General features: G+C 46.1%; 2 protein-coding genes across 2 annotated transcripts in view; one reads left to right on the forward strand and one right to left on the reverse strand.

Moving 5' to 3' along the window:
- The window catches only part of dnah6 (dynein, axonemal, heavy chain 6), a gene marked incomplete at both ends in the record, with an annotated part of 85,445 nt that extends 76,882 nt beyond the window's left edge, over positions 1–8,563 (forward strand). Inside the window, 4 exons of the mRNA XM_080534682.1 lie at positions 7,197–7,269; positions 7,495–7,646; positions 7,796–8,018; positions 8,460–8,563. Coding sequence (XP_080390808.1) covers positions 7,197–7,269; positions 7,495–7,646; positions 7,796–8,018; positions 8,460–8,563 — 552 coding nt within the window. The remainder of the gene's footprint in view (positions 1–7,196; positions 7,270–7,494; positions 7,647–7,795; positions 8,019–8,459) is intronic.
- A 5,801-nt stretch (positions 8,564–14,364) lies between these two features.
- The window catches only part of chrna8 (cholinergic receptor, nicotinic, alpha 8), a gene marked incomplete at both ends in the record, with an annotated part of 38,326 nt that continues 25,456 nt past the window's right edge, over positions 14,365–27,234 (reverse strand). Inside the window, 6 exons of the mRNA XM_080534683.1 lie at positions 14,365–14,973; positions 15,616–15,725; positions 20,379–20,465; positions 22,440–22,634; positions 25,550–25,717; positions 26,336–26,415. Of these exons, the coding sequence (XP_080390809.1) occupies positions 14,365–14,973; positions 15,616–15,725; positions 20,379–20,465; positions 22,440–22,634; positions 25,550–25,717; positions 26,336–26,415 (1,249 nt within the window). The remainder of the gene's footprint in view (positions 14,974–15,615; positions 15,726–20,378; positions 20,466–22,439; positions 22,635–25,549; positions 25,718–26,335; positions 26,416–27,234) is intronic.

Genomic DNA, 27,234 nt, shown 5'->3' on the forward strand with positions numbered 1-27,234 from the left:
CACAGCGCCTTGCTCAAATCGCCCCACTCTCCCAGGGTTTTTCAGCACACTCAGCAGTCTGGATTATGTGAAATGTACTGAGCTATGAATTTGCTGGCTTTGAATCTCAACACTGGAGAGGTATGTTAGGTGGCTAGCTACACACACTTTGTTACAAGTTATTACTTATCTGTATTCGTTTGTACACTAGCTAGCAAGCTAACCTTAGGCTTGTGTTCTGTGAGATATCGTTAGCAATTTATCCAAAGTGACTTACAATTAGAGATTACAGGGACAGTCTCCCTGGAGTAATTTAGGGCTAACTAGTGGTGATGCTCCCAGGGGGGATTTGAACTCATGCCCTTCTGCTCACCAGTCCAACTCACTATCCCCTAGGTCACCACTACCAAGATATGACAAGATATGTTATTCGCTAACAAACCCAGTTTAGTAATGAGAAAATCTTAGCCACCACACTGTAAAAGAGGTTGGCTGTTGTACTGTTGTTGTAACTGTCCTTACGTGGACCCACCACCGATACAGTCGTTACTGGGACGTAAGTCATGGCATGAGAAAAATGGACAGTCGCTGTCAATTTTCTTGTCATAGAAACATTGTAACTAGATTTGTATCTGTCCCATCTATTACGCGTTAAGTGTTAGCATATACATTTTATCCATTGACTTAACACGAAATTGCAAAAGATGGACTTTACTGAAAACCTGCAAATTCAAACTTGTAGACCTTTCAGTGCACTGTGTTGTGTTACGACCACACTGAAGAATGGTCAATATTGGCGGAGAAGTTACGAGGCAAGACAGCGTTTTGTAAGGCAAGCCCAAGGCACTCTAAATATAGACACAGTACTGTTTTCTCCATGTTGATCGGTCATCTGGGTATTGTCTTTTTTTAGTATTATATGACTGAGAGCACCCTTCCATGAACCAGACAACCACACACACAAACACCCACCCACCTACTGTATACCAACTCAGCCAACCGTCAAACCCCTGGGTAGCTTTATGGCAAATACCCGGTCTGACCTCCTTTATACAGGTGAAACACACACACACACACACACACACACACACACACACACACACACACACAGTCAGTGTCTGCGGAGTCAGAACATATCCCTCATGTTAGTGTGAGTGGGAGATGAGTTTTAGGGTGAGTGACTGAGTGTACGTGGATGGCTGCTTTCCTCCCCGCTGTGTGAACAAGATGACAGTCACAAGACTGAAATAGAGTCGGGGGCGTTTGTGTTACTTATCATGTACATCAAGGAGGGCTATTGAACAACGCTTTTGACACGATGAGACTGGCCCTCAGGACACACACACACACACACACACACTCAGCCTAGACATGTCTCAAACCACAGCAGCTGGGTCAAACACCTGCCCATCAGGGCCTCCTTTATAGAGGTGAGACACACACACAGACACATGCTCCTCCTTTATAGAGGTGAGACACACACACAGACACATGCTCCTCCTTTATAGAGGTGAGACACACACACAGACACATACTCCTCCTTTATAGAGGTGAGACACACACACAGACACAGACTCCTCCTTTATAGAGGTGAGACACACACACAGACACAGACTCCTCCTTTATAGAGGTGAGACACACACACAGACACAGACTCCTCCTTGAGTCACACAAACACAATCCCCTGTCTCAACTCTAGTTCTGTCTTGTGACTGTCATCTTGTTTAGGCTATCGTGTTATTCTTGCGGGAGGAAAGCAGCCATCCACGTACACTCAGTCACTCACCCTAAAACTCATCTCCCACTCACACTAACATGAGGGATATGTTCTGACTCTTCAGATGCTCTGTGTGTGTGTGTGTGTGTGTGTGTGTGTGTGTGTGTGTGTGTGTGTACACACTCTGTCATTAGTGGATGAAAAATTGAAATGCCAAATGTGTAAATGTGTGTCAGGCATGTTGGCAAAAAACTCAATGAATAAACGATTACTAAAATATGAGACATTAAAATGTTAGGCTACAACATATGCAGGCTAAATTCACATTTTGTTTTCCTTCTTCTTCTTTCGTGTAACGTCAGAGGTCCAACTCGGTGTCGCGTAGCCATGCCCGCATCTCTGGTTCTAAGTCGAAGAGGCTGGCTTCTGAAGGTGGTCTATATAAGGGGCAGATGGTGATTATATGGTCGGCGGTCTGCTCTGGGTCACCGCATTCGCATGCCGCACTGTCCGCCAGGCCCCACGCCTTCATTGATGTTTTAAAGCGACCGACACCAGTTCGTAGACGGTTCAGTGTGGTCCATTGCCGGCGTGGTAGGTCGTCTCCTCCAATGGCGCCATCTCCTGGGTCCCAGATGTAGCGGTGGATTCGGGAGGGCCCGGCTGACTCCCACTCCTGCTTCCAAGCTGCTGCCAACCATGCATCTCTGGAGATGTCCTCAGAGGTGGAGTTGAGCATGTCTTGTGCTGCCTTGTTGTAAGGGTGGCGGGTCTTGAGTCTGCTTGGAGGTGCTGGTGTTATGGTGGTGTTGTGCAGGATGTGCCAGTCATACTTTTGTGCCTTCCTGGCCAGGGCGAGGGTGGCAGCCTCCCGTCGGAGGCCGGCCGGTGCTATTCCCGCGAGGACTGGCAAGAGGGACACAGGGGTAGGCTTCAAGCATCCAGTTATTATTCTGAGGGAGATATTGATAGCCACGTCGACCTTTCTCGCATGAGGGCTTCTGCTCCAGACTGGGGCGCAGTATTCCGCTGCAGAGAAGACCAGGGCTTGGGTGGATATTCTTAGTGTCTTAGTGGAGGCTCCCCAGGTTGTACCAGCGAGGCGGCGGATCAGCGCGGCCCTGGATGTCACCTTGGCCTTGACTTCTTCCAGGTGTTGCTTGAAGGATAATGTCCGATCCAGGCGCACTCCAAGGTACTTCGGGGCTTGCTGGGCCTCCAGACATTTGTTGTCAACGCGCACCTCAAGTTCCCTCCTGGCTTCTCTGGTGCTAAGGTGGTATGCCGCTGCGACTGTCTTTCCGACACTGAGTTGTAGACGCCACCTTCGAAGGTATGCTAACAGTGTGCCTATGTCTTCGTTAAGACCCTCTTCCATCGCCTTCCACGTTGGTCGGCTCAGCATGATGGCAAGATCGTCTGCGTAGCCATACTTTCTGGATGCTGTATCAGGTAGGTCGTGGATGTAAACATTGAACAGCATCGGTGAGAGAACAGACCCCTGCGGTACCCCGTTCCTCAGTCTTCTGAGCCTACTGCACTGGCCACTGCTGGTTTGTAAGATGAAGCTGCGGTTGGAAAGTGTCTCCATGATGAACTTCACCATGTGGCGGTCCGGTATTGTCCTCAGCAGCTTCAGGTGGAGTCCCCGGTGCCACACGGTGTCATATGCAGCAGTCAGATCCAGGTACACTACCCCAGCTTTCTCATTGTCCTGGAAGCTGTCCTCGATGTCCTGACAGAGTAGTGTTACCTGGTCTGCTGTTGATCTTCCACGACGGAAACCGGTTTTGTTTTCCTAAACGTGTTGAAGTCGTTGCAGAAATGCCCTGTGGACTTTCTTTAAGTACGAATCAACCCTTAAGTACAATTCACCACTTTGCAAGAGGGTGAGCTTGAAGCTGCATTAACTTCGAAGTGCGAGCTTCGACTAATTGTCGAACTTGCTCAGGTGCGCGCGTGTGTGCATGCACGTGCGTTTGTGGAGAGAGTTCATCAGCTCAGACCGGTAGACGCTTTTAACACATCGTTTGTTTTGGGTCTTCTCAGAGACCATCCATCCCTTTCTCACACACACACACACACACACACACACACACAAATTCTATCAGGGTTAGTGGGATGGGATGATGTGTTGGGGGATCAGCACACCATCCAGAGAGGAACAGGAGTTCAGACAGCTGCCTCCTCCTTTCTAACTCTCTCTGTCTCCCTCTTTCTATTGTGCTGCTTAACTCTTTCATCGTCATCTGACTTTCCACCATCTCTCTCAACCTCTTCCTCCTCTCTCTCTCCATTTTCACCCTCATGCTCTTCTCTCTCTCTCTCTCTCTCTCTCTCTCTCTCTCTCTCTCTCTCTCTCTCTCTCTCTCTCTCTCTCTCTCTCTCTCTCTCTCTCTCTCTCTCTCTCTCTCTCTCTCTCTCTCTCTCTCTCTCTCTCTCTCTCTCTCTCTCTCTCTCTCTCTCTCTCTCTCAACTCGCTCCACTGCCCCAGGCTAAGGCTACTGTTCCGTGAGACTGGTCTGAGCGTGTGGGTTACGCAACACACACACACACACACACACGCACAGACACAGGTAGTCCTAATGTTTCCTAATGGGACGGGCAACCACTGTGTCAGAACCCACATATTTTATAACAGAAAGCCCTACATTTTTTCCCTACTATCCGAATGTTCCAGAAATGTGAACTGAAATAAAGACAAAACACTGAGCAGTGTTTCAACTGTCTACTTCTAATTGTTATACACTTTGTTTCACTGGTCATTGCTTTTCTGTTTTGATTATCTTTTTGGTCTGACCTATGATGGTGGTGACACACTACTGGTCAGACCTTGCACCAATGTTCCGGTAAGCTACCTGAGGTGGTACGGCTCCTCTACCTTCTACACCTCCACCTCCTCTACCTGCTGCCGACACCCGCCACATCAGCCTACTCATCCTCCTTGACCTTTCAGCAGCCTTCAACAGCATCTCCCACTCAATCCTCCTCAACCGCCTATCTGACCATCTAGGTCTCACAAGGTACGGTCCTCTCCTTGTTTCAGTCATATCTCACCAACCGGAAACAGTTTGTCACCATCAATGGTTCCAGCTCCCCCCCGGTCCCAGTCATCCATGGTGTTCCTCAGGGCTCTGTGCTCAGTCCACTCCTCTTCACTATCTATATCCTCCCACTCGGTCAGATCATCCGCCGCCATGGACTCAACTTTCACTGTTACGCTGATGATACTGTATCTCAGCACCTCACCATCCACACCGCTCCCAGTCACTCATCAACTGCCTTAAAGAAGAAAAAAAAAGGATGACTACTAACCTACTCAAACTCAACAGCAAGAAAACAGAGCTCATGGTTGTGGCACCCCCGGCACTGCTCGAGAAGGTTGTAGATCTCGTCCTTCAGGTGGATGGCTGCTCCATCTCCCCATCCTGTGAAGTCCGCAACCTGGGTGTCATTCTGGATTCCAGTCTCTCTTTCCAGTCACATATCAAATCCATCACTAAATCCGCCTTCTTCCACCTCAAGAACATCTCCAGACTCCGGCCATCTCTGTCAGACCCTTATCCATGCCTTCATCTCCTCCCGCCTGGACTATTGTAATGGAGTCCTGTCTGGGTTACCAGACACTGCCCTGGACAGGCTCCAATACGTGCATAACTCCGCTGCCAGGGTTCTCACCCGCACCAAGCCCTGGCAGCACATCACCCCCATCCTCGCCCGTCTGCGGCTTGATGTGATGTGATGCGGTCAAACACTGCATCACATTTAAACTCCTCCTGCTCGCCTACAAATCCCTCCACGGCCTGGCCCCCCAGTACCTCTCCGATCTCCTCCACCACTACACCCCATCCAGAACTCAGAGGTCCTCCTCATGCAACCCAGCGCCAAACTGCGGACCTTCGGGCACAGAGCCTTCAGTGTGGCAGCCCCCACCCTCTGGAACTCTCTACCCAAGGATATCCGTGACTCTCCAACCCTGGACATATTCAAAGCTGCCCTTAAAACCCACCTATTCACCATTGCATTCGACCTGTAGTCTGCATGTCAGCTTATTAGTTCATTCTTCCGGTCTTACCCTTCTAGCTGTTTGGGCAATACAGTCAGGGCAGACTGTTTGTTTTTGCTTTGTTTTTTCTGTTTGTCAACATCAAGTTATCATTTGGTTAATGCTTGATTTGACTGTATTTCACACTTGCATCTCTATCGTAAACACACACATGCCATCAATAAAGCCTCTCCCCTGACCGATAGCGGCAGCCTCTGAACTGCCCTCAAGTGTCCATAGAACAAAAAAAAAGAGCCCGCCCCAAGAAGGTGTTGTAGTTCATTTCTATCTTTTGAGATTTGTGAGAAATGTATCCGAAAGGCCTCTTATGTTGATGAATTTAACCAGCTGACAAGCAGCACAATGGAAAAGCAGTGGGATCAGCACCAGCATATCATGACCTCCAATCTGCCACCGAGGTACACTGATACTGTAGCTACAAGAATGAAATTAGCCCTCCCAAACAATCTGGATAGTTACTTTGTTCCATGAATATAGCAGGAATACAATAACCATAATTTCAGAACAGGAAGAATGTTTACATTTCATAAATATTATTAATTCCGGATTAGTCTAAATCGTGTTTAAGGCCTATCCAATTTAATGCAACAATGACTACAAATGAACAGGTAAAAGTGTGAAGGAATTGTAGCTCAATGGTTAAGACCTTCACCCTGTAATCATCAGCTTGTAAGATCAAATCCCAGTGATGGCTCTAATTGTAGGTGTTGCACCAGTCACTAGGACAAACCAACAGTGGAAAGTGTGAAGGAGCCATGGCTTAATGTTTAAGACTTTCACCCCATCATCAAGGACTTGTAGGATCAAATCCTGGTGATGGCTCTAATTCTAGGTTTTGACTATGTACTCAAACCTTGCACCAGTCACTAGGAAGAAAAAAAACAGTGGAATGCGCTGAACTCACCCCAAGATTCAGGGGTTGCGACTGTGGAACAATAACTGTGAAACAGTCGCTCAATGCTGAGCTCACCCCAAGATTCAGGGGTTGCAGGGTCCAATCCCCTGTGGAACGACTGTGGATCAACAATGTGCGGACAAGGCCAGTCGAAAGGGGCAGTTTCCCGGAAGATCCAGAAGAGTGTACAGCAGCGGTGTTGTTTTTGACTACTACGCTCCTCACCCAAAAAATATTTTTAAAAATAATATTAACTATAAATATTTAATGCAGATGTCCTGTAAGCAGAAGACTGCTGGGCCAAGCCCAACTGAGGCCTCTCATGCCACCTACAGTACATAAGACACAAACATCAATTGAGTAAGCGTTGACTAACAAAACTTATTTTCCTTTACAGCATATAACTATTTCTCCCATTATAGTTGATCTCTAATCCATACGGGTAAACTTTAATTGTTCAACTAAGATGTAATCAGTCTGTAATCACAAATTAAATAGGTCATCGGTAACATGGGTGCATGCCGTCTCTCTGTCTGCAGAGTTGGATCATGAGGGGTCAGCCCAAATCCTTCTGGATCTCGGGCCTCTTCTTCCCCCAAGGATTCCTCACTGGTAGGAATATACTGAGATTATTTACCCCTCAAATGTATTTTGAATGATACCTGTTTGACACCCTGTTTGAGTTCCATATTAAATATATGTGGGTTCGAGAAATGCTCTATATATTCTAAAACATATTATCATCATGGCATGAGATCGGTAACTTCATTGGAGTCATATTGGGGTGCATATTGAAAAGCTTCAACCTGTCCTGCTATTCCCTCTCCCTGCCTATAGGGGCGCTGCAGAACCACGCTAGGAGGTACAACCTCCCCATCGATGAGCTGAACTTCCGCTTTAACATGGTGCCAGTGTACCGCGACCAGGGGGCCGTGAGCGAGGCGATGAAGTCCCTCGCGGCAGGGGCAGAACTGGAGATGGACTCAGAGGTACTGGGAGGGAGGACTGCAGGGTGCCTTACATGGCCATGCATGTTGGTAGTCGGTGGTTAGGATTGGGATTAAAGTTAGGTTAGTGGTTAGTCTCGGGGTGAGGTAAGTGGTTAAAGACGCTGTGTGGTCTCCCTCTGTCTCCATAGTTACCCACCCCCGACGACGGAGTGCTGGTGCACGGGATGTTCATGGACGCCAGTCGCTGGGACGACGTCAACATGGTGATCGAGGACGCGTTGCCACGGGTGATGAACCCCGTGCTCCCGGTGGTGCACTTTGAACCCCAGCAGAACTACGTCCCCGACCCCGCACTCTACCAGGCCCCGCTGTACAAGACGTCCGCCAGACAAGGGACGCTGTCTACCACAGGTAGAATACACCACACACACACACACACACACACACACACACACACACACACACACACACACACACACACACCCCGCTACCTACTATTGTACACTAACTAACTAACTATCACACCACCACTGTACTAAAGGTACACCATGCCCTATATGAATACACACACACACACACACACACGCAGCTGCACCTGCACCTGATGTTGCAGGCTTTATTATGGGTGTGTGATTTGTGACACAGTGGTTGTCCATCACATTAGGAAACACTACGTACTCTACCAGGTCCATCTGCATAGCCGGCATGTCGCCCTCCCCCCCGCTGCTATTGTCTCATCTGCTTCTCTGTAGTAGCCTGCGGAGCCGTTGTGTTTACCACCAGTATAACGTGCACTGTAAAGGCTTGAGTTGTTCTTCCGTCTCTCTCTCTCTCTCTCTCTCTCTCCCCCAGGCCATTCCACTAACTTTGTTGTCACGGTGATGCTGCCGTCCAGCCGGCCCAGTGACTACTGGATCTCTAAGGCCTCAGCCCTGCTCTGCCAGCTCAACGAGTGACCTACTACGCACACACACACACGTGCACACGCACGCACATACACACACACACAAACACAGAATATGGTGCCTTTATGCTCTCTTTACACCAATTACTTATTCTGTACTCTCTTTATACTAATGGACTCTGACCAATGGATTATTTATATGAAGCTCCCAAATGTGATTTTCCTTTTTTTTTCTTCCCAAGTTGCCTTGATTAAATACAATGCATGACTGCTGTTGTCACCCGTGTTGTGGTAATGTGCTGTACTGTAATGGTGTCCACTAGTGGTGCGGTAATGTCTTCCCTGTGAGTGGTAAGTAAGCTCTTGTTTTCAGTACGATGGATGCCTTTGACAGTCAACAACTCCTCAGCACTGAAGAGCCTTTCCTCTAGAGAGACGGTGTCATATATTCAGCTCTCTGAAGTCAACTGTTGAGATGGTATATATTCCACTGCCGTAGCGTAAACACCATGTATACGACGGGTTGATGAAAGTCTCATGATTGGCCGAGAGCCGTTTGAAGCCGTTTGAAACTGCAGTAGATTTGTGTATCACGTTCCCTTTATACTATTTCTAGTTTTGGGAACTATATTTCTCCACACAGGTCATAAACCAACCACAATTTATCACAAAATTAATACTCTCAGCATTGTTTTCTTGTTAGTTGTCACATTTTTCGGATTTGTTGTGTAACAACAGCAATAATTCCCTTAAGGCAAAGATTTATCGCCACTATTGTCACTGGATAGGGGGTTCACCAGCGCTCCATCCTGACTAGCAACTCCTCTAACAGCACGCATGACAATATGGAAGACAAATCACAGCCTCTCTGGAATTACTGCTCAAATATTTACCCACTAGTGGAAGGTTCCATCCCGCAGAGCTCCAGTAACTCACCCATTGTGATAGGATGCAAACACAGACAGGGGACGTCTACATTGATATACCCCCTCAGGGAACGAACAACAGGATCCGATGGATGGACAGATACTGTATATAAATCGTCCAGAAGCAAAGGGAGTGATTTCTCAGCCGGATTTTAGAGAGACAGGGTAGGAGAGGGAGATGATCACCAGGCTATAAAATGCTTCAGTTTAGCCCACACATCAATGGGCCCCCTCTCTCTCACTTAGAGCATGCTGAGGTAACACATAAAGTATGCCTTTTTAAACACACTGTTCGCACTGAGAGAGAGGCAGGAACACACACACACACACACACACACACATACACACTTACTTACATTGCCCCAGTAGCTTTGGATGCAGTCAGAGGAAAGAAAAGCCCACTGAATAAAAAGAGAGTTAGTTAGAGAATAGGCATTTCAAACAGAACATTCAGAGAAAAATGTGGAATATAAGACTTGAGTAAATTGTATTAAATAACCAGCTAGAGTTGAAATCCCTCACCTTTTCACACTTAGTTGTTGCTCCCCTTGAATCCTGGGTCATCAGTACATTGAACACAAATATAATTCCCTGCTGATGGGATTTAGGAATGACTGAATCCCTGCTCATCCTTCTCACCTCTCAGAAAAGGCCTATTCTGATAGAGGCTTTTCCAAATCGGTGATGTGTGATGAGCTGTGGCTGTCGGGATGTCCAGGGAATTACTCTGTCTGTCATTGTCTGACTGAAACATCCCATCCCAATCTCACCCGCAGATTTAACCACAGTTTGTTCATGCTGCAGACAAACCTGAATTATAACACCTAGATTAAGATTGAGATCTCAATGCAATTTATTGTCAGAAAGTAATTCTCGTTGAAAAAAGTCATATCTTTTTTTTCTCTCTTTTTTTGATCATGATTAGTTTTGTCATTGACGTTACAAAAAAACTAAGTCGGAACAGCTTTGGCAAAATGAGGGTATTTCCTGATCATGACTAGATGAAAGCAATAACAAAGGCAGACATTGTAATGGGAGGTGGCAGGGGCAGCTAGAGGAAAGTGGGGCAGGTAGAGGAAATTAGATTATCTGACACAATCACTCTGAGATTGAACAATGTCTAACACACCTATAACCCCAGGGATGTGGAGTTGAGGGAGGGAGATATATAAAGCAGGGGTCAGATTTTTCAGTCCAAATGAATTGGAACTAATGACGACCCCATCCATTGGATAGAGATAGTTATAGACAAAGAGGAGGAAACCAAGAGGTTTAACCAAGGGGGTGTTAACGCTACTAACAGCTAATATGGGATAACATTGTGGTATACAAGGAGACACGGTTCTCTTTTTTACATTGAAGTCATTTAGCAGACACTTTTATCCAAAGCGATTTACAATTAGAGATTACAGGGACAGTCTCCCTGGAGTAATTTAGGGCTGAGTGCCTTACTCAAGGGCACACTAGTGGCGGTGTTCCCAGGTGAGATTTAAACTCAGCCCTAAATTACGCAAGAGGGGATAAAATACATTTAGAGAGTGTTTGTTTCATACACAAAGAGTGTATATTTATTTCAGAAACTGTCGTGGAAGACTTCTCCATTTTCCACTGAAGTAGCCACCATCATGTTGTGAATGTCTGTCCCAACGCTCTGTCAATTTGATTGACACGCACTGCACTCCTTTTCAAAAGTTGAACAAAATTGAATACATGGGCACCCAATATGCAGTCACTGACACTGACAGCTGTTCGTCTGAGAGTGCGGTGAAGCTTGAGATTACATTTGACAAATTGAAGATGCCAGCACATTGCTGAGTGGAGTCTAGAGAGAGTGAGTGTGAGTGTGTGTGTGCTGACCCAAAGCATATTCCATGAAGTCTCAACATGTTCACACTGATATTCAGGATGCAGACATTTCCTCCCTGTCAGTTTATCCAAAGATAAAAAAAAACATCCTAGTAATCTATGCTAGGGCCAGGGGCCATTGGCAGTGGTCAGAGGCCATTTGCAGTCTGGTCAGTCAGTAGAATTTTTTTTCACCCTTTATTGTTTTAAAATAATAATTTTACAGTGGTAATTGATGCACATATTTCGTAGGAGACAGAGCATACACTAAGCAGAGAGGCACAGACCACAAAGCAAAAGACACTTGAGATCAAATGTTACGACACTCATCGTGAGAAATGACACACTGCCTGTGTTAGTGTGGCAATAACAACTTAACACCATAACTACGGGTGATAGTGACTTTGAATTAATAACATAAAAACAAGATAGTGGTTATATCGTCACATACTGATACAAAATACCCTCACTTTGCGTTCATTTTCAGAACAAACTGTACAGTAAAATGTAGAACATTTTAGATCAGAGCAACTTGATCGATATAGAGAGGTACGTACTGGTTAACAACAATGTGATTTCCATCTAATTGGTTTGGTGGATGGCTCTCTGCAGATTACTGTACATATTTCCCTATTGATTTACTGCAACTCAAAGCTGTACCTATACCTCAGGGTATTCACTTCATTCACGATCAAGGTGCAACATCCACCTGGAGGATGTATGGCGGACAGTTTTGCAAGTGCACATTATATGTTTAGCTATCACAGTGGAGAGGATTATAGAAGACCCTCAATACGTGTTATGACATAGTATCCGTCAAACAGGGGTGGGATAGAGAACTTCGTCATCTTACAAAATATCTACATGGTTGGCTGTCAGTCCATTCACGACACAATGGATATCCACAACTGGTTATTAGTGCGGTTACGTCCAATGTTCACATGGTCCACGACCCACACGAGTCACACAGTCACTGGGTTCAACAAGCTTAAGACAACAAGCTGATGCCGACGGTGAACGTTCTCCCTTTATGTATCACGGGTATGTTCCTGTCAAGTTGGACAATAAAGTTGCATTTGAAGACAAAGACGGGTTTTTACCTTCATGGCGCGGAGGTCAGGGCAAGTCCAGGCTTTGGGTTCCGTCACTCGACCAATGTCTTTCTTTTTTCCTTTCCATTTCTCGCTATTTTTCCCTCCTTTTTTCTCGTGTCCGTGACGGCAAGCACATGCTAGAACACTGTTTGCTCCACCTTTCATTTCACATACTGATACAGAACGATGCAGAGCTGTAATACAAACACCCTGATCAACACCATTACCTTTCAACACGAGGCTAAATGCAGCCTGACCAATCCATATAAGCCACCATTACACTGGTAAAATGACTGCAGTTGTAACAACCGATGCCTAGAGACACAGTACAGTATAAGGGACATACAACAATAGACAACGGTTGTCTATTACACTGATACACAGACACAACAGCTGGCAGGGTCAGAAGGTCAGAGGTCAGAGGCAAAGAGCAGTTAAAACACTGGGTCTAACCGACACATTCACCAACTCTACAGGTAGTGCACCCACACAAGTTAGAGACACCCCTCTGATCCCATCCCCTACAATGTATCTAATATATGTCATCCGGTTTTTTGTTAATTAATTACTTTGATTTCATCTCGTTAGCAGCGTTAAGAGGATGGGGGGGGGGGGGGTGTTGAAGTAGTTATGATGGTAAAGCTGTAAGGTTGGACACACATTGCCAGTTATATAAGGTCTTTAAATAGTCAAAGTATCATGTCATTTGCTTCATGGGAGATTAGTGAATTATGGAATGTTTACTTTCACTGGGTGTTACGGAAAACAACACAAAGCGATCTGCACTACAAAAGATAAGCGTCTCACTATCCCTGCAGTGTAAGCCGTTTCTGTTTAGAATACATCAAAGTCAACTCGGGAATAATACGATTTTCTTACGCGTCAACTTTATCTAATTCCTTCATTTTCAGTTTGATCTTGAAAAACATCATGTTGATGACGGAGACATAAGGACAGCTAGCTAGCTATACACTTCTCAAAAACACAACGCTCATTTTAGGAATGAACATGGCTTGGTTATTAGTTGCCAAAGTGTATCATATGCTAAGCCAACTGAATAAAATATTGCTGTGCTATGAGAGGAGGGGAGAGAGAAAAGGAAGGAGACAGAGGGAGAAAAGGGGAGAGAGGGGAGAGAGGGGGGAGGGAGAGAAGGAAAGACGTAGAAAGAGACATTTGAAAGAGAACCAATAAGCTGGTTGGACCATCTAGAAGAGGGATAGTGTAATTTAATAAGGGTACTGGGGATGCATCAAGCTATAAATAAAATATTCAAACCCCCTGCAAAATGAAAGGCTTTCAAAATCACAGGGAAATGTCTCCTCATGACTGCAGGAACGTTACAGGAATACAGGGCTGGTTCATAAGAGAGATGGGAAGATCAGAACAAAGGAAATATATAAAAGGGGGAAAGGAGGAGAGGGAGGAAAGGAGTGAAGTACGGACAAATACGAAAGAGGGTGAAATAATGAATGAAGGGAAAGCGTGAAAGGCGGATGAGGTGAAAGAGGGAAAAGAGAAGAAGTGAGAGAAGAAGGATATGGAGAGAGGGACAAAGGTCAACAACACAAAGAGAGAGGAAAAAAAAGAAGGGATCTACAGTAAAGATGCTAGAAACACTACAACGGTTAACAAAGTGGTGCGATTGAAACAGCATCAAAAGTGCATTCGTGAATATACACACCGTTAGCCACTACCTAAGCCTCATCTGCTTCAGAGAGGTACCGTACTGTCCTGGACGCGTGGTACTTGACTACAGCTAGGGAAACCATCTTGAAAGAACCACATCCACATCAAGTATAGATTACATACCCATCGTATACTCATTATCAAAATATATAGAGATTTGGCTTTGGCGCACTCGTGTCATAGGGTCAATCTAACGACGATTTCAAAATGACGGGACGGGATTTCGGCTTCACGGAGTAGGGCTACAGTTTTCGTTGCGTTAGCGTTAGCTACGGCTTCACGTTAGTCTAGCCTAGAGCCTAGCCTCGCGAGTCTTGGGCAAAGTAGTCCTTGGAGACCGCCTCGATGAAGTTCGGCGCCGACATGAGGATGGTGAACGTGCAGATGATGGAGAAGAGCAAGAACGCCACGAGGCACAGCCGGTCGATGACCGCCGCCGCGAACTTCCACTCGCAGCAGATGGCCTCGCCCTGGTCCTGCTCGCGGAAGCGCTGCGCGATGAACTGCACCTCGTCCAGGATCTTGGCGATCTCCGGCACCTGCTCCAACAGAGTCCGGCCCGGGTCCGAGTGGGAGTGGATCTCGTTGGGGGAGCCGGGGGTCTGGCTCCCGCAGACCACCACGCCAGAGTCACTGCTGGGAGGACAGTCGGAGCCCATGGAGTGGTAGCCGAAATACAGGTTCATGTTGCCGTTGGTGGTGCTGGTCACGGTGGAGGTGGTGGAGGGTTGGCCGGGCACGGCCCCCATCTGGATGCTGCTGGCGCTGGCGTGGTGAGGCGACGGGCTGGCGTATTTGTAGGCGCCGGTCCCACCGGCGGCGGTGGTGGCAGCCATTTTGGTGACGCCGTCGCCGGGCTTCTTCATGCGGAGGAACCAGGCGCACCAGTTGAGGAGGATGACACGTACCTGGAGAGGATGGAGGGAGGAGGGGGAGGGAGGGAGGGGGAGAAAGGCAGGGAGGGTGAGAGAGAGAGAAAGAAATCAATAGTGAGAGAAATATCTCAAATCTCAAACTCTTTCTGATGGGCACTCACACACACACACACACACACACACTCACTCTCTGGGCCGAGAGATTCAATTAATTTTGAAAGCCTGTCTAGTGTGTGTGTGTGTGTGTGTGTGTCTGAGAAAGCAAGTTCATACTGACAACCCCTGCAAGGCACTGGCTGTGATAAGATGGCATCGGCATACTTAATGCTCTGTTTCTAGGAATGACGTTGTACTTTTTTCTACAGAAGTTAATATAAATAATAATATCGACTCTTCTCACTGTCCTGGCAACCTGCTGGTGGACCGAGCTTCCAACTGGACTGCAGAATCACTCCCTATTTTCCGCTGTAGACAGAGGACCCATCTCTTCAGGCTACACCTTAACTGTCCCTACTGAGGCATCTACTTCCCCTCTACCCCCTTGTACAGTTTCTCTACTGTTAATAAAAAATACATGTTTTTTAAAATAATAATAATAATAATAATAATAATAATAATAACAATACACACCTTCACATAAGAAATAAGCAATTAAACATTAAAACAGTCACCTACCCATTTGGGCATCTTCCCTCCATGTGGGTCGTGATGGTGGAACTGGAGGACCAGAACCGTGACCACCACTGACAGACCAACGATCATCATGGTACTGGCAAAGTACTGAGCTGCAGGACATAGAAATACACGTGATAGATATGAACAATAAACAGATCCAGATCACCAAGAGATTGGCAAAGTGCAAAGCTGTCGAACATAGAACTGTGAATAATAGATAATAAGAGATATTTTTTAAGGGAAAAGCACTGGGAAATACTGGTCTGCAGAGCATAGAAACATAGAATATAGAGTCATGCCATTCTCTATTGGGCGTGAGTTGTGAGTGCCTTTTTTGAGTGACATTGCAATAAGTCTGTTATGCTTCTTTCTTTTTTTTGTTACCTACTAGAAAATGTGATGAACTTAGATGAAGCAGTATCGATCGAATATGTGGACAGTTTTCAGTGGAATCAATCTCTCGCGGGACCGAATGGACTGTCAAGTCTACAGTGCCAGCTGTAGGCTAACTAATATGTTTCTATGACAACTGACACCTGTCAGCTGCACAGTGATGGATTGTCGATGCTAGCGTCCTATCTTAGGTTACAATACACAGAGCTATGAATGTAAGCAAAATCACAAAACTGTTCATTTTCCTTCATGGTTCAGTGCTTCTCGTACAGATAACAACCGTGACTCCTCAGCAGTGTTCCCACGGCGCTGCAACTATGCTATCAGTTTGCCAGCTGCTGTTGCCTGTAGCTATCATGAAGCTGCCCATTTCATCTGGCTTGGCTTCAGCCTGGTTGTCTGTCTCTGTCTCTCTCTCTGTCTCTCTCTCTCTCTGTCTCTCTCTCTCTCTCTGTGTCTCTCTCTCTCTCTGTGTCTCTGTGTGTGTCTCTCTGTCCCTCCCTCCCTCTCTCTCTCTCTTCCTCCAGATTTGAAGACATTTTTGTTTTTAGATAGGGGTTCAGTGAAGCCTTAAAAAAGTACTTTTACTCTCAGGAATTTCCCGATTTCAGTCAGCTTTCCACAGGATGGCCACCAGTAAAAAAAACACTTGCATCCACATGACACCACATTCACACCAGCTTTGCTGTCAGTAACATTATTTATTGACCTTTCAAAAATACAGTTTCATAGTTAATGTCCCTACCACAGCACAGGTAGGTAAATTATGCACGGCTCACGTGACCATCATTAGGAATGCTGACTGAAATCATGGCAACCTTGAAGATGGTTCTTTAACCTAACAGTAGCTTTGTAGGGCTACATAAATACATAATGCTACTACTCAGCACTTGCATGCATAAACCCACCGCTACACTCACATGCATCTTATTGTGTATCATGGATGAAACAAGAATGAAGAGAATTAAAGCCTTATTCTATCTATCAGGTTGTTTGAAGTACAGAAGCCCAGCCAAGCCTCTGTAGCAGCTGTCAAAACGGAGTGTGCTGAAAAACCCTGTCAGTGCATCGGTCAGAGTTTTGGTCTTTTTTCGGCTATTGAGACTGTACAGTTTCTCTATTGTGAATAAATATGCTTTTTCTAGCATTACGACTGCCAACGGCCCCTGGCCCGAGCATAGATCACTGTTTCCTGCTATGACTGATGGATAGATGATTCACTTACTTAGACAAATGTATTTGTTTAAAGTCACTTTGTATAAAGGTTAAAAGTCACTTTGTATAACAAAAGGAAGAAAGATGAGACTCAAAATATCTAAATTAAAACATATTTGTTTTGTATTGATTAACAGATATAAATGAGACAGAGACAAATACAACACCGTTATGGAATAAGACTAAGTCATCACTTGGAGTAAAATATGAATATAATTCATGGACAAAGCATACAATTGCACAGAGTGAGCAACAGCAACGTAATGTGCCTACATATATTTGGGTGGTACAGTAGCTACACATCTCAGAGTGAATATATTACATCATCTACTATGTCATCTACCCAGAAGACCCCACGCCAAGGATCGCTCAGGGCTGGGAGAAAGGAGGCTGACTCATTCTGATTTTCTCTCTGTTTTAACCAAGATGAACACACACATACACATACACACATGATTAAACACATACACACACACACACACACACACACACACACACATGATTAAACACATACACATACACACACATGAGTAAACACACACACACACACACACACACACACACACACACAGGGAATCTCAAGGATTTAACACTGGGTTGGAACAGCGTGTTCTGTACAGCCCAGAGTGACTTTTCCACCAGGATGAATGCCAACATACCCGGACAATATCAGACAAGTGTCAGAGGGCATTGTTAACTAATTGGTTACTTTTTGAACTTACTTGGGGTTACACACACACACACACACACACACACACACACACAGACACACGCTTAAACACATGCACACACACAGACGCACACGTGCATGCAAAGCGCACGCAGACGCAGACTACAGTTAAGCATTCAACACCGTTGTCCATTCCAGACTCGACACCAAGCTCAGACACCTAGGCCTTAACCCTGGCCTAAGCGACTGGATCCTGGACTTCCTGTCGGACCGACGACAGGTGGTGAGAATGGGCTCAAAGACCTTCACCCCTCTAACCCTCAACACAGGAGCGCCCCAAGGCTGTGTCCTGAGTCCCCTCCTCTACTCCCTGTACACCCGCGACTGTGTGGCCACGCACGGCTCCAACTCAGTAATTAAATTCGCTGACGACACAACAGTGATTGACCTGATCACCGACAGCGATGAGACGGCCGACAGGAGAGAGGTCGACTGTCTGGCTCAGTACACAGTCCTCATCTCTGACGACCTCACCTGGGGCGAGCACACCAAACAGGCGGTGAAAAAGGCACAGCAGCGCCTCTTTCACCTCAGGCGGCTGAAGAAGTTTGCCAAGATCCAAGATCTTGTGGGCCTTCTACAGAGGCACAACTGAGAGCATTCTGACTGGGTGCATCACTGCCTGGCTGTGTGGACAGCCGAGTGCATCCCTTCATCCACGACACAACAAAGTGTGTCAGCAAAGCCCGGAGGATCATCAAGGATCCCAACCACAGACTGTTTGAACCGATGCCGTCCTAAAGACGAAGCCTCTTCCAGAGCCTCAGGGCCAAAACTCAGAGGTTAACCAACAGCTACTTCCCCCAGGCTATCAGGCTCATAAACAAGCCCACTGTAGACAACTGACTATCATCCCCAAGCACATCCCATATATACAGCCTACCTAACCTCAAGCTCACAGTCACTTTACTCAATACTACCTCTCACACCCACTGGCACCGAGTGCAATACTCATGACATTCTACCTGTACCCTTTTATTTTATTTGACTATTTGTACTGCTAATTGTATCCTGTCTTATGTGCAATGTGCTGCAATGTCAGGAACCAAAGCCTACGAATCGTACACTTGGGTAATGTGACGTAACAATACAACTTGAGCGCAAAGGCGAACACACGCACGCACACACACAGACAGACACACACACACACACACACACACACACACACGTACAGTATGCACAAACATGTAATGAGTCTGATTTGCGTTTAGCTCCGTGGGCTAGTCCGCTGGGGAGACCCTGGTTCAGTCGCATACACACACACAACGTTCCTCTGAGGCTCCGTTGGTAGAGCACGGCTCTAGCAGTGGTAACGTTGTAGGTTCAATTCCCACTGGGACGGCATACACAACACATGTTTGCACTCACTGTACTGTAAATCACTTTAGATAAAAGCATCAGCTAAATGGCATCTATTATTATAAATAGAATAATTGGTTACACACTGTACAGATGGAATGTAAACGAGAGACAGAATATAAAGTCAAGTTTTCCATCTGTCTGTTTCATTAAATGTGTAATGTGGTGATGTGTCTGTTCCAATGTACTTGAGTTACTAATGGGTTTCCTGCTCACTGAGCAATTAAATGAGCCACAAAAATAACCCCTTTTTTTTACCCTACCCCTGTTGTTCCCTGCCCTCTCTCCCTGCCCTCCCCCTCCCTCTCTCTCTCTCTCTCTCTCTCTCTCTCTCTCTCTCTCTCTCTCTCTCTTACTCATCCCCCCACCACTACTGCTACTACCAACACACGCGCACACACACACACACACACACACACACACACACACACACACACACACATGCACACACACACACACAGACAGACAGACAGACACACACACACACACACACACACACACACACACACTTCTCAGTTGGGCACAGGTGATGCCCTGTTATTGCTACGATAATTCCCTGCCTCCCCAGACAGACAGAGCCCAGAGAGAGATAAAAAGAGAAAGAGAGAGAAAGAGAGAGAGTGAGAGAGAGTGAGAGAACAGGAGGTTTTGGACGTGTTGACATCACTGCCATCCTGCCATCCGTTGAGCCTTTGTGCTAAAATCTCTTCCTCTCTTGGTAATTGACGCCTTCCATCCTTCCATATTTCCATCCATCCATCCATCATTTCATCCTTCTATATCTCTGACGAAAACCTGATGGACATGTCGAGTGCAGGAACTGAACCTATGTTATGTGTTACAGATGGGCCACGATTCACAGCAGATATCATCAGTGTACTGTATTCCTTAGAGAATTATTTGAGACAATCTTTCTTTTCTTTTCTTTTTTTTTTAAACAACAATGGCCTCTGTACTTGAGTTTGTTTCGTGAGTGTTTGACGTCCTGATCTTGATCAGTTTGTGGTGGGTTACAAATGCAGGATCAGAAACATATACACATGAAACAGGCTGACGAAATCCTTACCTATGAGAGGCACAGAGTCTGAGGTGGCTGGCATGATCTCTGCTACCAGCAACATGAACACAGTCAGAGAAAGCAGTACAGTGATCCCTGAAAGAGAGAGAGAGAGAGAGAGAGAGAGAGAGAGAGAGAGAGAGAGAGAGAGCGAGAGAGAGAGAGAGAGAGAGAGAGTGAGAGAGAGAGAGAGAGGCGTAGGAAAAATAATTTAGTTTCTTCACATTCCCTTCACACCCAATCTTTTGATCCCAGCAAGCCTTCAACTCCCCCAGCGAAAATGTCAGTCAGTTAACCACAGCCAGCCAGCCAGCCAGTCAGCCAGCCAACCACAGCCAGTCAGCCAGCCAACCACAGCCAGTCAGCCAGCCAGTCAACCATAACTAATCAGTCAGTCAACCACAGCTAATCAGTCAGTCAGCCGCAGCCAGCCTGTCAGTCAACCACAGCCAGCCAGCCCGTCAGCCAGCCAACCACAGCTAATCAGTCAGTCAACCACAGCCAGCCAGCCAGCCAACCACAGCCAGTCAGCCAGCCAGTCAACCATAACTAATCAGTCAGTCAACCACAGCTAATCAGTCAGTCAGCCGCAGCCAGCCTGTCAGTCAACCACACCCAGCCAGTCAGCCAGTTAGAGAGACAGACAGTCAACCACAGCCAGTCAGCCAGTCAGCCAGTCAACCACAGCTAGCCAGCCAGCCAGTCAGCCAACAACAACCAGCCAGCCAGCCAGTCAGCCAGTTAACCACAGCCAGTCAGTCAGTCAGTCAATTTCTTACCTATTAGATAGGTCTGCTGGCTCAGATAAGGCTACATTGTAAGTCCACATGTCCACTACATTGTTGTCAATATCAATTAGGGATTAATTCATAGCTCAAGTGTGAAGCTCTGAAAGGGGCGAGGGTTCATTGGACAGTCAACAGGCAAATGATTGAACTACAAATCCCACTAGACACTCTGCTCGTGTATTCTTTTAGAAGGGAAATGTTACAGCTCTGTAAATATACAGTATTCCTCTACCATGCACAGGTAAACCCTCAGAGATAAGAACAACCGTGTTTTTCAACGACCTTTGATGGATAACACTTCATCAGGGGTAGTGGTGGTCTAGTGGATAGTGAGTTGGACTTGTGATCGGAAGGTTGTGAGTTCAAATCCCGTCTGAAACCACACCACTACTAGTGTGCCCTTGAGTAAGGCACTTAGCCCTCAGTTACTCCAGGGGGAATGTCCCTGTAATTCGTAATTGTAAGTCGCTTTGGATTAAAAGCGTCTGCTAAATGGCAAAATTATTATTTATTATTTCATTAAAAAGCAATAACATCATAAAATACCTTGTAACACAAGAAACAACGACGGGCTCGCTGAATATTCAATATTTACTGGTATGACCTTTGATAATAGCTATGATTTATTGTGTGCCACAGGGGGGCAGGCATTTCAAATTTCCAGCACTGGTGTTTTTGGCATGTTGTTCACCTGGGCACTTATTCATATTTAATTAATTCAGGTGGGCAGGAAGACTAATTCACACCATAATGTCAGGATTAGCATAACGATGTGTGGTGTGAATAACAGGTTTAGCTTACAATGGGACAGTTCCATGAGTTAACATGCTCTGCCCAATACATTACTCGGCAGAGTTATCTCTTATCTGGGTGTATGTGTGTATGTGTGTGTGTGTCTGTCCGTCTGTCTGTCTGTCTGCATGCCTGCCTGTGTGTGTGTGTGTGTGTGTGTGTCTGTGTGTCTGTGTGTCTGTCTGTCTGTCTATCTGCATGCCTGCCTGTGTGTGTCTGTGTGTATGCGTGTGTCTGTCTGTGTGTGTGTGTGTGTGTGTGTGTGTGTGTGTGTGTGTGTGTGTGTGTGTGTGCGTGCGTGTGTGTGTGTGTCTATCTATCTGCATGCCTGCCTGTGTGTGTCTGTGTGTATGCGTGTGTCTGTCTGTGTGTGTGTGTGTTTGTGTGTGTGTCTGTCTGTGTGTGCGTGTATGCGTGTGTGTGTGTGTGTGTGTGTGTGCGTGTGTGTGTGTGTGTGTGTGTGTGTGTGTGTGTGAACAGGCCTCCTCACCCAGTGAGATCTTCTCTCCAGAGTCGGCGGGAAGCAGGAAGACCAGCAGGGCCAGGCCAGAGATGAGCACACAGGGGATGAGCAGGTTCAGGCCGTAGTACAGGGTCCTCCTCCGCATGGTCACGGTGAAGGTCACGTCTGGGTAGGGCTCCTTACAGCAGTCGTAGTACAGCTCATTACGCTTGGCTGGGACACCTGGGGTGGACACACACGCACGCACATACACACACACACACACACACACACACACACACAAGAGATCAAATATGGTCCTCTGCGGCCCAGCATGGTGCTAACAACGCTTAAGTTGTGGGTTTGATTCATGCTGGGATCCATAATACTATATACTGAAAAATGTATGCACTCACTGCAATGTAAGTCACTTTCGGATAAAATCGGCAGCAAAAAAAATACGTTGTCACACACTGTCAGTAGACAGTGTCACTGTCACCCACATTCATGTCTAATTTCCAAATCAATCTCATACACATGTTTAATATAAGATAAAACCACAATGACAGCTGATGTTAAGTTAAGCTAGTCTAGTCCAGACTGTCGTCTACATTCTAGGTCCACAATGTTCCTGTAAGACAATTGGAGTTGTACACGTGGATAGGTCCAACGACCTTCAAATCCTTTGGAAGCTGTCACTTTCCTGAACAAACCTCATCCATCCCCAACCACAAATATCAGTTCTGATTATAATTCCATAATGCATATTGTCCTTGGCATCTTTGTTGTGCTGTGTTGACATAATACTTCCTTTGACTCTCCAGTGTAATCCATCTAATGCTCCTGCAGCATCCGACCACGGATCAATATCAGGTCGTATCAGTCAAAGTCAAACAAACCCAACATTAATTTTGTTTTTGTTTATTTGTGTGTGTGTGTGTGTGTGTGTGTGTGTGTGTGTGTGTGTGTGTGTGTGTGTGTGTGCGCGCGCACATGGTTAAAATCAGCCTGTTTGAACAGTCCCTGAGCCCCTCTATCATCGACGTCCTTCAGAAGAGGCGTTAGCATTCTTGGTTAACACTTTAGTCAGCCAATGTGACTCCTCCCCCCAACCAAACTGAACCAGACCAATCAACGGTGAACAAAGAAAGAACAACGGCGAAGGGAAGAGAAGAACATCGACTGAAAAGAGAACTGGAACTGGAGAGACTGGTAAAGGAGAAAGAATGAAATCAACCAGAAAGTGTTAGTACCTTGTGGTCAGTGCTTTTCCCTAGAAGACCATTTGTTGTACAAATTTTTGAAATTGGAAAAAAATTATTGAATCAAGTTGAAGCACTTTAATCATTGTGGGTGTGATATCCAGCTGTGCCGTGGGCAGGCAGTTGTTTTGAAGCTGTGGCAACAATCACATACTGGCAGTAAACAACTGTTCAACTGATTAAAATCGAACATCTAAAAACTGTGTGTGTGTGTGTGTGTATGAGTTCCACATTGGCAGTTGGCGACATATCCATTTCCCCCATCTGCACAAGACAAATGTTATCTCGATGACTGCTGGAGTCCAAGTATGGGCACATACTTGCAAACTTGAACTGGTGATTCATTTTGACAAATGGGTCGCCATTTGGCCTGCTAGCTGCCCGGTCACGCCTGTGTCAACTGAACCATCCCTGGACCAGCTGCCTCTCCACACCGCTGGTCCCCTCCAGCCAGCTGGGTACACTCTGTGTGTATGTGTATGTGTGTGTGTGTGTGTGTGTGTGTGTGTGTGTGTGTGTGTGTGTGTGTGTGTGTGTGTGCGTGCGTGCGTGCGTGCGTACTGGACTGAACGCCGGACGTGACTGACACCTACACCTCTGATTAAAACAGTGTGAGAGATTAGAGCTCTTTAGTGGTGCATTGTGAGAGGGATGGAGAGGGAGAGAAAGAGAGGGGTAGATGGAGAGGTGTTGATAGGGATGGAAGAAGAGGGATTACAGGGCAGGAGGGCAATAGAGAGAGCGGTGGAGGGGGGGGGGGGTGGAGGAGAGAGGGGGATGCAGTATGTTGGACTTAAGTAAGTAAGGCATGAAAAAGATGGAGAAGCTTCGTTTCCGACACTATTGAATTCCAGTAAACCCCAGACGTGTTCACTTTACCAGGACGCGTCGACAGGAAGAGACAGGATCCGTCGACAAGAAGAGATAGAATCCATCGACAGGAAGAGATTGATGGCAGCGGCGTTTCTCCCAGGGGACCAAAAACATGTAACCGCTGGCCCTGGCAGAGCTGGCTATTGATTGGCTGTCTGCCTCAGGGGAAATGACACTCCGGAGCAAGAAGGCATGGGGAAAAAAACACTCTCTCTCACCTAAAACCTGCCTGGGGTGGATACGTCTGTTACATTAGTGTGTGCCTGTGTGTGTGTGTGTGTTTGTGTGTCTGTGTGTCTCTGTGTGTATCAGTGCGTACGTGTGAACGGGGCCTGGGGGGGGGGGGGCTGTATAATGGCTGTATTTTATTGTTGTTTATTGTTTTGATTATTCCTTTTCGTTTTTTTTATGTCGTTTGTGGCAGCTTATATCTCTTGTTTCCTGGATGTGGGCCACTTGATTATCCACACAACATGATTCTCGGAGGTATTCTCGTTACAGTTAGTCAATGGACTTCGTGAAGTGTGAATTGTACTTATCCACACCATAAAGATATACTCCTGAGGCTTGAGTATAAAATGGCATTGTAAACAGCCGTAAGTCATTTCCATTGTCCTCCCAGAGTCATCAATAGTCATCCATATAGAGTGCCCTGCGTAAGCAACGGGACAGTGAACCAAGTACACAAATTAAAGTGTCTACTTTAACTCACCAAGGGATTCCGATACACCCATCACCTAGAGTGCCGAGTGTTTTATGTGGTATTTACCTAGCAATACTTTGATTGGCTCCGATCCGAAGCATCATAATAATGTATGCTTTCTTGGTGAATAAAGTCATCCTTGGCACTTTGGTTGTGCAATTTGTGAGACTTTATTCACCCGTGGCCCTAAATGAGTTATGCCTCATAGTTATTGTTTGATTTCAAATCCAAAGTTTTGTAGCATAGAGCCAAAACAAGACAAAGAACAACACTTCACTGCCCCATTACTTACACAGGACACTGGATTCAACATCTCTTACCTACGAGGTCCCACTCCCCGTTGGGGATGTAGGTGGATATGTCCACGTCCAGCATCTGGAGGTCCAGCAGCCAGCCGTTGTGGGTCCAGGAACCAAACTTCAGGTCACACTTTTGCACGTCGAAGGGGAACCAGCGCACGTCGATGTAGCAGGTACTCTTCAAGATGCCTAGGGAAGGACCGGGCAGAGGAGATAGGAGAGAAAGAGGTGGTGGTGGTGGTGGTGAGGATGATGATGATGATGGTGGTGGTGATGATGATGATGATGATGATGGTGGTGATGATGATGATGGTGGTGATGATGATGATGGTGATGATGATGATGATAATGATGGTGGTGGTGATGATGATGATGATGATGATGATGATGATGATGATGGTGGTGATGATGATGATGATGATGATGGTGATGATGATGATGATGATGGTGATGGTGGTGATGATGATGATGGTGGTGATGATGATGGTGGCGATGATGATGGTGATAGTAGTGGTGATGGTAGAAATGAAGGTGGTGATAGTAGTGGTGATGGCGATGATGGAGGTAATGAAGGTGGTGATGAAGATGGCAATGGTGTTGACAGTGATGGTTATTATGGAATGATGTGGTGGTGACGGTGATGATGACGATGTAGACGATATCAATACTTGCATGAGAATGTTATCAGAATCCACAAAAACATACAAAATATTTCAACTGTCTGCAGAGTGGTAACATCAGTAGTCTAGATAACATTTATTGATAATGAATGAATAATGGCTTTTGGAGAAAGCAAAGACAACCCACCTGGTGGAATATACTGGCATGATCCTGAAGCATTCACCAGGACGTTGGTATGGAATGTGGCATCGAACCGTTCATCTGCACTGAAGGCCAAATAGATAACAGTATCATATGAGTATATGAGAGAAAGAGAGAGAGAAAGAGAGAGAAAGAGAGAGAGAGACAGAGAGAGTGAGAGAGACAGACAGAGAGAGAGAGAGAAAGAGAGAGAGAGAGAGAGAGAGAGAGAGAGAGAGAGAGAGAGAGAGAGAGAGAGAGAGAGAGAGTGAGAGACAGCGTATATTATTGATCATCTCGGCTTAATTAAACTTGACGGATGACCATTGGGACCGCCATCAGATAAATCAAAACAACCATCAGAATCTGAGAAATTACCCCCTCAGTACGGGACACAAATCATCTAGGACATTTTACAACTTTTATCATCAGCGCCAGCCAAGAAAACTTGGGAGAAGACCAGTTGACCTTCATGCTCAACGCGATGCGTTCAAAGTCACAATGTTGTTGGACCTTCAAAATGTATGTGGTGCCAACGCACGTGGAAACCTTCACAATTCTCTCACTTCAACCTGGAGAGCCAAAAACCAGTCCAAGTGGCAGGTGATTGTCAAACTTGAAAGCATCATGACTGACCTAAATGCCTCACAATTTGAACAAAGCTATGGTTCTAAAAACCACAAGCTTGTCTTATTGTGTGCTGTGACCCAGCAAGAATTGGCCACCACCACCCACCATTTTGTAAAACAATGAGTCATAAGGAAAGTGCTCATCCAAGACACAGAGGATAAAAAATGCCTGAGTCATGCTTCCATCCATTAGTGGATTTTTATTGGGGTAAAATATGAGCAGTTACGTGGCTAATCTGACAGGAAGATGAGGTAGATTGAAGTGGCACGTTATGC

The sequence above is a fragment of the Nansenia antarctica genome, assembly GCF_963989245.1.
Source record: "Nansenia antarctica genome assembly, chromosome: 6".
NCBI lineage: Eukaryota > Metazoa > Chordata > Actinopteri > Argentiniformes > Microstomatidae > Nansenia > Nansenia antarctica.